The sequence below is a fragment of the Carcharodon carcharias genome, chromosome 22 (assembly GCF_017639515.1).
Source record: "Carcharodon carcharias isolate sCarCar2 chromosome 22, sCarCar2.pri, whole genome shotgun sequence".
NCBI lineage: Eukaryota > Metazoa > Chordata > Chondrichthyes > Lamniformes > Lamnidae > Carcharodon > Carcharodon carcharias.
This window is the reverse complement of record NC_054488.1, coordinates 33938005-33950419: the sequence shown is the minus strand read 5'-3', so window position 1 is coordinate 33950419 and position 12415 is coordinate 33938005. Positions and strand designations below refer to the sequence as shown.

General features: G+C 39.2%; 1 protein-coding gene across 2 annotated transcripts in view; it reads right to left on the bottom strand.

Annotated features, from left to right (window-relative positions):
- The window catches only part of LOC121293743 (septin-9-like), a 258284-nt gene extending 252275 nt beyond the window's left edge, over positions 1–6009 (bottom strand). The window contains exon 1 of one of the 2 annotated variants that reach the window (XM_041216999.1): positions 5823–6009. In XM_041216999.1, coding sequence (XP_041072933.1) covers positions 5823–5844 — 22 coding nt within the window. In that variant the 5' untranslated portion in view covers positions 5845–6009. The remainder of the gene's footprint in view (positions 1–5822) is intronic. The other variant, XM_041217002.1, reaches the window with a different exon arrangement.
- Positions 6010–12415: the final 6406 nt, after the last annotated feature.

Sequence of the window (12415 nt, the reverse complement as noted above, 5' to 3'; positions counted from 1 at the left end):
AGAACACTAATAAATGTGCCAAACGTGATTTTCCTTTCATAAAACCATGTCAACTCTGCCTGATTTAGAAAATCATAATATAATATCCTGCCATTGCCTCCTTAACATGATACTAGGTAGAGCGACTGGCCTGCCAGACAGCCTCCTGTCAGTGTCCAGGATCCGATACAAATCCTTTAGTTTGCACCCATAAATCTGACCTATCATAGAATGATACATAGAAGGAGACCATTTGACCAATCAGACCTGTACTAGTTGGTATTAAACTGCGCAGCAACTGCACATTCAATGATGCAAGACATTATTACGTGTGTTTTGCATAAGATAATAAAACTGCACTTCAGAGCACAGTATTTCCCACCACTTTTATTACATTTTATAGCTAAACAGTATAAAAGGAATAATCTTACACTAGTTGTTCAACAAAACAGTTGAAATCAAGCTGTGTGTTATTAATAATGAATCCACCACCATATTCATTGGTAATTTCTGTGCTACTTATGAAAGGCAATACACGTACTTTGAGAAATGTATTCATTCATGGCATGTGAGCATTGTAGACAAGGCCAGAAGTAATTGCCCATCATTAGTCCTTGAGAAGCCGGTGGTGAGCCACCTTCTTGAACCACTGCAGTCCATGTGGTGAAGGTAGCCCCACAGTGCTTATTAGGTAGGAAACTTGGAGGTAGTGGTGTTCCCATGCGCTTGCTCCCCTTGTCCTTCAGGTGATAGAGGTGTGGGTTGGGAGGTCCTGAAGCAGCCTTGGCTAGTTATTGCTGTACATTATGTCAATGATACACACCACAGTGACAGTGTGCCACAGAGGAGGGAGTGGATGTTTTAAGGTGATGGTGAATGTGATGCTGGATGGTGTTGAGCATCTCGTGTTGTTGGAACTGCGCTCATTCAGGCAAGTGGAAAGTATTCCCTCACACTCCTTGGGTGAAATTTTGAGGTGGGGGCAGGGCCGTTGAATGTGATGAACCGTTCAAAAGTCCATTGACTTCGGCAGGAATGGAAAATCCCGTAAAATTCAGCCCCTTGTAGATGGTGGACAGGCTTTGGGGAGTCAGGAGGAGTGCCACTAGCTACAGAATTCCTAGCCTCTGACCTCCTCTTGTTGTCATAACCTTTATGTGGCTATTCCAGCCACTGGTTAAAAAACAGACTAAAGGAATTCGGTGTGAACGAACCTGGTTTGATGATCAGTGTGATTTCAAATTCAAGTAAAAAATGTACTCTTATATGGTATGTTGTTGAGATGATTGATCAATGCCAATTTTATTACGATATTTTTTGTAGCAACATAAAGCATTTTCTGCTCATGAATAAAATTTCACTGGTAATAGTCCTATGTGAAGCCTGTTAGCATGTCTTCCTACATTAAAGGGACAATATAAATGCAAGTTGTTGTCATTTAACTGCTTTTAGAAAATTAATATACTTTACATCATATCTTGGCAAATTTAATTAAAAGTGCAAGGAATGGCAAATGATGGCAAGGGCTAACAATAACAGTGAGAAGGCACAGTGAACATAGGAGCATACGTATTTAGAGGGGAGGTAGACCATTCGGCTCCTCAAGCCTGCTCTGCCCTTCAATAAGATCATGCCTGATCTTCAATTCTTTACAATGCAGAAGGAGGTCATCTGGCCCATCATGTCTGCACTGGCTCTCAGAATGAGCAATTCACTTTATGCCATTCCACCACCTTCTCTCTGTAACCCTGCATGTTCTTCCTTTTCAGATAAAGTCTAATTCTCTTTAGAATGCTTCAAATGAGCCTGCTTCGAGCCCACACTCAGGCAGTGCAATCCAGACCTTAACCACTCACTGCGTGAAAAAGGTTTTCCTCACGTTGCTTTTACTACTTTTGCCAATTACTTTAGCTCCCTGCCCTCTCTGTCATTTCTCCCTATCTACTCTGTCCAGACTCCTCATCGTTTTGAATACCTCTACCAAATCTCCTCTCAGTCTTCTTTTCACCAAGGAAAACAGTCCCAGCTTCTCCAATCTATCTTCATAACTGAAGCTCCTCATCCCACCAACCATTCCTGTGAATCTTTTCTGCACTTTTTCTAATACCTTCACATGCTTCCTAAAGTGTGGTGCCCAGAAAAGGACGCAATACTCCAGCTGAGGCCAAACTAGCATCCTATAAAAGTTCAACACAACCTCCTTGCTCTTACCCTATTAATAAAACCCAATTTGTTAATTAACAGTGGGATTGTCATTGTCCATATCCTTTTACACACTTCTCTGACATCTCTCCCCTCCCCACCCTGAACAGTTCAGGCTATCTTTCCTCCGACCTCAAATCCCTGAGGAACCTACAAGCTTGAGATACCAATGGGACTCCAATCACGTAAATGCTCTCCTGTATTCACCTGATATTACAGGAAAATAGATTGAAGTATGAGTCATGGCCTGTGGAGCAGCCACAATTTTAATCAGCACAGTCCTTTTGGCCTTCTGAAGATCAGTTGACAACATTCTGCCTCATCTGACTGTGGCCTCAACTCCAGATTTTGCCTGCCCCACACTAACCTTTGTTTCCCTTGTTAGTCAAGGATCCAACTACCTCTACCTTAAAAATACTCAATGACCCTGCCACCACCGATCTCTGGAAGTTCCATAGATTCACAACCCATCGGAGGGATAAAAAATCTTCTCACCTCCATCTTGAATGGGAGACCCCATATTTTGATTCTGTGTGCCCTAGTTCTAGTCTCTTCCACAACGAGAAACATCTTTTCAGCATCCACCCTGTCAAGCCCCCTCAGGATCTTATATTTCATTAAGATCACCTCCCAATCTTTTAAACTCCAATGGATACAAGTCCAGCCTATCCAACTTTCCTCATAAGATGACTCCCTTATCCCAGGTATGAGTCAAGTGGACCTCCTTGCTTCCTCAAGGAGGTGAATGGAAGTGGCACGCCAGGCCCCAATAGCCATCCTAATTGCCCTTTGCAACCATCTGATCTAAGCTGGGCTGGATGCATGGTAAACCACAACATCCAGTTCAATCGAGTGCAATGAAGTGGGATTGTGCTCACATGCAAATTTTCAACCCAAACTGGTGAAAGAGAGGGGTAAAATTTGTACAGTTTCTGGGTAGTTGAAGAGCCCCTAAAGGCCATGTAAACTTGACAGCTTTGGCTACCCAGCTTTTTGTAACAGAGCAGTTGTGGTGGGATGTCACTGTCAAGGTTACAAAAATTAAAGGAAGTGAAAACATCATGGATTAAATTTCAACTTTGGTGGGGCCAGAAAATGAGTAGTAGTGGATGGTCCACCTATTATACATCCTGCTCAACTTTCTCTCCAGTGTTAATGTGCTAAAAACAAGAACTACATTTTTTCAACATGGCAGAATCATAAAAATCTCTTGAATCTTCTCCTGCCCTAAAGAGAATTCCCCTTCCTGGGGTACAGTATCATGAGTGTCAGAAATCATTCAGCACCTCAAAAAGACACTCTTTCTATGAGAGCAATTGGCAGCATTCTCTGACTATGGATGGAATCACAGCATTCATCACAGATTCACTTTCCAATTTGAGATGGAGCAATCAGAAAGGAGAAGTGTCACTCTGCCTCACCCACACATTTTCCTAGCTGAAGAACCAATGCCAATGTGAGGTTGACTATTTTCAGTTCGTGGAACAGCTGGACTACGTAAAAAATTAGGTTTAAGATTAACTTGACACAATGAATTCCAAGCCATATATAAAATTAAAATATATACCATGTTTTCTCACATAAGGCATAAATATTTAAATAATGATTGAAAGGGTCTCCCTATTATTCAACTTGCACAATTGCACACCGAACTTCTGGCATAGACGTTAAAAAAGATAACTAAATGTTGAACCAAACCTAACTTACATGTAGGGAAAGCTCTACAGAGAAACTATTTGTCAAATGAAAGAGGACTTGTCTGATCAGCCTCATCTCAACAATTCATAGTCTTAACAGAGAGCAGATAATTGAGAGCATGTTCAAGTAGGAGCCTGCATCAGTCAATGAGTTTGGAAAATTTCAAACTTCAAGTATTAATGGAGTCTGGTCTCAAGAGGCTGCATTTTAGTCTTATAACACACTCCAACTTTTGACACTTGATATCAAAAGTACAATTCAAATTATTGAGATATTACAAGTTTTCTTCCATTTTAAAATCCTAAGAGCTATCTTTGTGTAACAGAAATGGCAACATTGTCACAACAGTCTTTTGAGTGCTGCCAATGCGTATATAGTACATTCTTCATCTTTCACATGCCATGTATTACAAACTGAAACCAGACATGAAGAAGTTGCTGTGGAATTTCGATATATGAAATAAAGTCTTCCAAGCCATATATTTTTAACTGGCTGCCACACAAATCATAATCGCACACGTTTCCCTGACAAACAATATAGGAGCCAATAGCTTCCTTGGGACACTTTTAAAGTTATACAAGGAAAATATTGCTCCTTACATTGCAACATGACTTTCCATTTAATATACGCACACATATCTTGTTCAGGAGTCAGAACTTAAAATGTGCAAGATGACAAAATGTGCACTTCAAGAAAATCATGATCTCTAAGTTTTACTCAAAATGTAAGAAAAGACAACTATTAAATTCGGACCTTAAGTGACCCAAAGGGCATACCTGTAGAAAAATGTTTTTTTATGGGGTGGTGGGGGGGTGGTGGTGGTTGGGGGGGGGGGGGGTGGTGGGGTGGGGGGTGGGGAAAGAGCGGAGCAAAATATTAATATGATGGATCTATGGAAATCAGTTCACATTTAACAAAGTGAACTAAAAAACAATTCTGAAATGATAACCTCTTGGGAACAGTTGAATACCCAAAAGGTGCAACAGAAGAAATAATAAATTTAGGTTGGTTTCAAAACGATGTTACAGCCCCAAGAAACCCAGCCATCTTTCAGATTCATTTTGCAAGGATACAGAGTATATGTCAAATAAAATAGCACAACAGTTAACTGAGTGATAGAGGTAATGCCAACTGTTAAGGGTTAAAAAAGTAAAAATTAATAAGCTTTTACAACATAGATTAAAAACATAGCTACTCAGTCTTATTCTAAAAGAGCTGAATTAATTAAGAGAAACAGAAAGCGGGGAATGCGTTTCATGTTACACACATGTATCCAGAAAACTGTCTGGAATGCATTAATGTTTATATTAAAAAAAAACTGATGTTACTGTACAAGCAGGGTGCAGCTCCAGTCCTGCCTGAGCAAATACCACAAAAACAGAAGATAGAGGAGCAGAAAATGTCCTGCCTTAGGAAAACAAAGTACAGAACTCTCCTACCAATGAGTGCTCTTAGCTATTATAATACTGCAATGACATCTTGCTTCCTTTATTTACTTTACAAAACAAATTTACAGCCATGGAAAATATACATTTTGGCTCAGATCAAGATCCTGCAATCCAGCTGCTGCTTAGTTGTTCAAAGCAGCTCCATGCACAAACTGGAATGGGCATGGTAATGTTAACAGACTTTACAATTAGTCATCAGAGTCCAAACGGAAAGCTGATATGAATGTTTAGTCATTACCTATTTCAGTTAAAATTTTACAGAGCTTTGTCTATGGGCTATATAACCTACTGCAATGTTTATGAATTCACAAGAAAAGTAACTGCTTCACTTTTTAATTATTCTCAAATATACAAACACATGAATAAATTCTTACTACTAATTTATGTTGCCAGTACAATGATTAAAACCTTAAATCAGTGGTTTGAAATTGGAATCATTTTCCCCACCAAAATGTTTAGTACATGGAGTCAAACAAAATCTGTGGAAAGACTCACCTGAAAAAGAAGTTTTCTTCATGGCTGGTTTCTAAATGACATAGAAAGCACTCTTCAGGATCAGGTTAGGTTACTTCCACAGTGTTCAGTAATCAAAAACGCCCAATGTCACAGAGAGCCGACTTAGTTTCACAGGCTTTCATTCAAAGAACCAGTAACTTGAGCTTCCTTGCACACCGTCCAACTGCTCATGAAACACTCCCATTAATTAGTACACACCTTTCCTAATCAGATGAACTTAGACATCTTTGGCCTTGCCCAACTAAGCAAAAGCATTAGGGAAATCACAGAACTCATTTGTTCTCAAGCGTGAATTTTTTTAACTCTTAGTAGCAGCTATAGGTTTAGTAATACAACTTGAAAGAGTTACATGTTTACTTTATATCATTTTATGTACTTCAAAAAGAAAATCAACATGGTTTTTTGGTGTGAAAAATAAAAAGCACCCTCCCTACCCCATCTACATGGTGCAGCTCATTTAGTACTGTTACATGGACAAGAAGAGAAATTCACTGTTCAAAGTACATAAAAGTTCCCACCTAAAACTGCAAGATAATAATACAAACAGTTTCACATTTAACTGCATTAACACCAAACAAAAGGTACTGAAAGAACAAACAGTGAGAGGAATCTCTAAGAGTTTCTCATTCATTATTATAAGGTTTTCACTGTCAGGTAAATGTAAACAGTAGAACAAATTAGATAGTAACAATTGCATTCCAGATATCAGCCCTGTGGGAGGGTCGAGTGACACTTTAACAACTCAATTAATTTGCTTTACACAAATTAAAAAAATTAAGCTCAAATTCTTTAAGTGTGATACAAGCTCATACAAGCAAGTATTTTATTTGTTCTTTGCCCAGGCCTTTTACAACAGACGAGAAGCAGGTGTTTGAGGTCTTTATTTCCTTCTCCACAGAGTCTTACAATGATTTTTGTTTAGCTGTTTCTCTACAATGCACTTGAACATAAACAGAACTAAATGGTTTCCAGCCAAATCATATCAAAGCTCATTCACCTGTGTATTCTGCTCTTTATTAATAACAAAACCCCTTGAATATTTTGGTGCCGTACCTATTTGGGGGAAAAGTAAGTTTTATGGTTACAAATTTTATGGTTTTAGAGGGAAGCTATTTTAATATGATTTTAAAATGTTTTCCAGCATTGAATCATTTAAGGCATCTGACAATTTCTGAACTACACCCAAAAGTTTCATTTGATTGTTCCTTCATGTGATACATGATAGGCTCCATGGGCCATGTGACTTTCTACTGCTTCTATTTTTTAGGTAATCATCAAATGATTTCCTAACTGCCACAGTTAATTGCAGTATAATTTTTTTCACCTTATTTTTTTACAAAGTTATTATAAGGCCTGCTGTCAAACATTGCCTTTTAAATTAGTCCAATGTTTACGTTAAGTGTGCTTCCTTTCAAATAAAGACTTATTTTTCGATCATTGTTGGCCTCTAATATCAGTAAGAGGATGGGTGTCCTTAGATTGAACTCAGGAAGTGATAGGGGAGATTAACTGAACTAAGCTAGGGATCTTATCATACTCCACCAAGAACAAACTTCCAATCATTTGGAACCTCCTGCTTCTACACATCACTGCCCACAATAGGCCCTGAAGGGCCCCAAACTTTATAATACTTGGTCAGACTTATTGTCAAATGCAGATTACATTTCCCTGTTGTATACTTTCTGGAGTTTTCTTATGCATTGGAATGTTTAATTCTATCCACTTCATTCATATGTATGGACTGGGTGCAGCAAACAGGTGACCGGTTAAGTGAAGGTCGCTTCCGGGCAATGCTCCTTTTGAGTGGGAGAGTCCAACTAGGAATGGTTTCACAGCCTGAATCTCCATTCCAACTGTACCATTGACCTCTAGATCAATAGATGAGTGAAGTTCTAATCAGACTGCAGGCTTGGCTACACAAGATTGCAAATGAAGTAGTGAATCTCAACAAGGTATCCTATAACTGTTAAAGAATCTTGAACCACATCCAAGTAATATACATATGTTTTAAATATTGCACCACTTTCCATTGTTCAGTCTCAAAGATTTCTCATCCTCTTCATGCCTTACTTAGAAACCTTCTCCTTTAAACTCAAAATCAATCCTGTAAAGGTGGACTATGCAGGTGCTGTTGCTAATCCAAGAGAGGGCTTGCCATCCGTGAGCTTTTGAAAAGAATCTGCAAATATTTAAAGAGGTCTGTTCTGGCTAGGATGTGCACTTCTTGCAATTATTTAAATGAAACATTCTTTCAGGCTGCCCACCACAAAAGGACACTCTGGACATTATCTCATCAACCAGCATCCCTGTTGAATCATAATAATAGCATGGATTTTACAGTCAGTGATGAATGAATGGCGCCACCCATTCATTACACTTACATGTGACCACAGACTTCTGTGGGCCTGTTTTTACTGGAACTTGCAGTTATTAGACAGCCAAAATAGCTAGTGTAAGCATACAGCTCTCTCTTTCCTCAGATTCCCTCACCACAATCATACCCTTATGTCTTTGTCCTGTCAAATACCCAATAACTGCAAACTGGCCAAGCAAGGTGGACAAACAAAGGTGAATTTCAGGAATGATAATGTGATGAAGCTAAAACACCATCAGTCACTTTCCCACTCAAGGCCTCCAGCTCTAGTACTGACTGTGCATATTTTAAAGGGTAGATTAGAGATGGGATTTGTTCATGATGATACACTAGGCACAAGTGTGCTGCAGCCAGTGCAACAAGTTTGGCAAACGTACCTGCCCCCTAAAGTGTGAAGTTGCAGAAGAATTCTGCTCCGGAGGACCCAGATGAAGACATTGATGAGGCGGCCTACAGGAAAAAGATTAATGACAGTCTTGATGCATTGACAGATCTGGCCTGAAGCCTGCAATCAATGTCAAGGAGCATGGAGGAGTCTGGCACCAACTTGGCACAGGTCTTTGCACAGAACTTGGAACACATCCTTTCCAGCATGGTAGTGATTTTATTTGTCTACTTGCAAACCCAACATCATGATGGAGCATCTGCTGGTCAATGTCTCAGCTTCAGCTGAAGGAAGTCTATGTCTGGATGGACGCTGCATTGGAAACTCAGACTGAAGCTATGCAGGGTCAGCTGTGGATACCAGCGTTCAAAGGGGAATGCAGGGTGTCACATCAGCCCAGCAATATGTCCTCCTACAGATTATTAGGGTTGCCAAGGTGCCACACAGGGGAGTGGAAGTGGCACAAAACTGCTGACCCCTCTCAGGAAGGCAGCACTCATCCTCCCACCACTGCCACTCCACTAGTGCCCTTGTTGCTGCTTGACAGTTACAAAGGCTAGAATCAAATCAGTATTGCACCAGAAGTGTGCACACGTGCCATGGATCCTATTCTAGAGACAAAACAGCACTCATCGTGCAAGAGAAATGGGGTGCTGAACCAACTTTCACAGCCATAGAGTCTGAACCAGGAAGTGTAAGTTAGAATATTTACCAAACATTGCAGAGTGCAAATCAACCTATGAAACTTCGAAAAATCCTTCCAAAAACACAGGTAGACTGATACGCTGAGCATAAAAAGTTAATTGCCGGTGTCGGTGCAGGTGGTTGCGATTTTCAAATGTGAAAAATAGATACCAGTAATTCAAATTAAATCAATGTGTCATGTTTTATTTCATGAAATTATTCTACAAGGATAGTTTTAACCACAATCATAATGTTTTAAAATCTATCAAACTTCAGCATCTAACATAAAGAGTTTATCCAATTCATCCTGAGTCACTTTGGCTATGGCATCATTGTAAGGATCCCACTCTGGATCAGATGGATGATGCTTTCGTTTCAGAATCATCTCTTCACAATAATTCATCTTATTCTCCATCAATTGAATTGGATATTCTGCACTTTTTGAAAGATCTGATCGTAGTTTGTGCATTAATAACATCTTATGATTTGATGACAAAATTACACAAAATATCAAGCAGCGCGCATTTTCCACTCATTGTGAAGGCTTTTTCTCCATCAACCATCCATTTGGCACGAACACAATCCTTGAATGGCTTGTTAAGCCCCTGATTTAACTGCAATTTGAGTGTTATTTCTTCACAGGTACATCTTGATCACATCAGTTATACAGGATCTGAACATGTTCCACATTAATCATCTTCTTCTTGGCAATGCAGTCCTTATAAGCTGAGTATAATCTTAAACATTCATTTCTGAGCTGCAAAACTGAGACCAGGTCCTAATGTGAGCACAGCCCTAAACATTCATCCATTAGCTGAAAGATGGTGGGTTGACTTATACACAGAGTAAATGTGCCTAAACAAACATTTTGGTAGCGAGAAAAAATGGCGCCATTCTATATGCCAGATCAACTAATGCACACCACATGGACTAGAGCGGTTCAAGAAGTCAGCACACCACTACCTTCTCAAGGACAGCTAGGGATGGGTAATAAATGCTGGCCCAGCCAGCGAAGACCACATCCCATGAATGAATGTTAAAAAAAAATGTGATCTAGAATAGTTGAATATCAAATCATATAAGAGAGCAAAATAAAGTGGGAGAAAGAAAGATGAAGGAAAGATGGGATTAAAAGAGTGATAAAAATACATAAAGAAAATATTAAAATACAATAAGTTAATCTTTTCATATTTTTATATCTCCAATAATAATTAAAACCTTAGGGAATGTGATTCCACAATTTTAAAAGTAAATTTTCAGTGCCAGGGACATTGTTTGGCAATATTTTCATGCCATTAAAAATTAATTTTTGCTTGAATGGACAAACCCTAACTTTTTCTTATGTGTTTAATGGGTATCTAATGAGTAAGTATCACAACAAAGCACCATTCATATGTTTGAATGCCCAGTGTCTCAGTGAAATACCAGTGTAGTAAAGCTTCTGTGGGAGCAGTGCAACTCATTAGCAACTTCCTAATTTCCCCATTTAACTGCGCATGTGTGGATACCAGAAGTTGTCTGATTTACTTGTGTCTGAGCAGTGATAACTTCACTGTTACTCTGACTGCAAAATCCAGCCTTTAAAACTTCTCTTAGTGCCAGACTTCTATGCCCTCTTGTAATATAACTGAAAACTCACCCATAGAAAGTTCTATGTGTTGAAGGCTTCAACTAACTGCCTCAATCCAAGTAAATCATAACCCACTTCCCATTGTTACTTTGGCTGATATTTATTGAGCTCAATACAGATCCAACTTCCCTTCATTAAGATTTTACTACACTTTTTATTGAAGGTTCTGGAAACAACCTATATGACACTGTAATGAACAGCAGATGAAAGCAAAGGTGGCACTTTAATTTCACTTTAATTACTAATTTATCATAAAGTGCCTTTCTGACAATTCAGATTGAATGAAACTTGCAAAATGCTCCAAGACAGTTAAGTATCAAAGGCTTGAACTCCTTTGTATTTAATCTCACTTACATTTCATTACAATAGGAAAGGATTTGAAGATATTTTCCTCCCTCTCTTTGAATGATCATTTGGTCAAATTCCATCCCATGTGAAGGGGTAGGACAAATACCTGCTCCATGTTTCCATCAATGTCACTTTGGAACCATCCAAGACTTATTTCAATGTTTAAATGATGACTCAGAGCCTCAAAATTTTCAAACTCTGAAAATAAAATGATCACTTTCTTAGGTTTTAAATTTGTAGTGACTTACAATAGTCTTTTGATTCAAAAATGCTGGTGTTCCACTAACATTTTTTGCTTCACTTGCCTAAATTTGGAAACCAAACCAGATGTTCCTTAATCAGTAAATATTTCCAAATATACCTGGCCACTTTGATTACATCTGATCCACATTGATCCACTGTCTAGAATTTTGAAAGGTTACTTTTTTGTTCAAAACTTAGTTTAAGTCAGAAGAAAGCTTCCTCAATGTGGGATGCACTGTTCCCCATTCTGTTAATAAGTTCACACTTCAAATACATTGGTCAAGGTCAGCAATCAAGGCCAAGTCATTGCAGATGCCTAACTCCTGAGCAATTGTAAGCAGAAAGGGTTCCTGTCAACGCTGGTCTTTCGCTAAGTACCCTGACAGGGAAGTCTCTTCCATGCCAGGACTGCCTCTTTGCCAAAAGCCTTCACACGAGGACCTTGGTTAGGCAATTGGTGATAAGTAAGCCAGGCATACGACATTAGACTTGGACACCTAAAGCCTCAGGTAACAAACACAAAACAAGTTGCTCCTTGTGGTTCTTTAAACCATTCTGAAGACTGGTATCCATTGTATATCTGTTGAGGGAGTTCCAAAATGTGTGACAGCTGGCAGAAGATTGGGATGTATGTTGGATTGTGGGGGCTGGTGCAAATTTTCCCCAGTATGATCACCTGCAAAAATGGGGTGATGTCAGGGCCAATAATTAAAGAAGTGTAGAGAGTTACTCCACATGAAAGAAAAAGCCTCAAGGGCCTTAATAACTGGAAGGTTAATTTGCTTTGCCAGTTTTTTTAAGAATGTTAAATCTTTTAGACTGGACACAGGACCTCCCCCTCTTCCTCTGTTTTATGGAGAAAGGAAAGGAGGATCAGGCAGGCATCTGCCAGACTGAACAGGCACTCT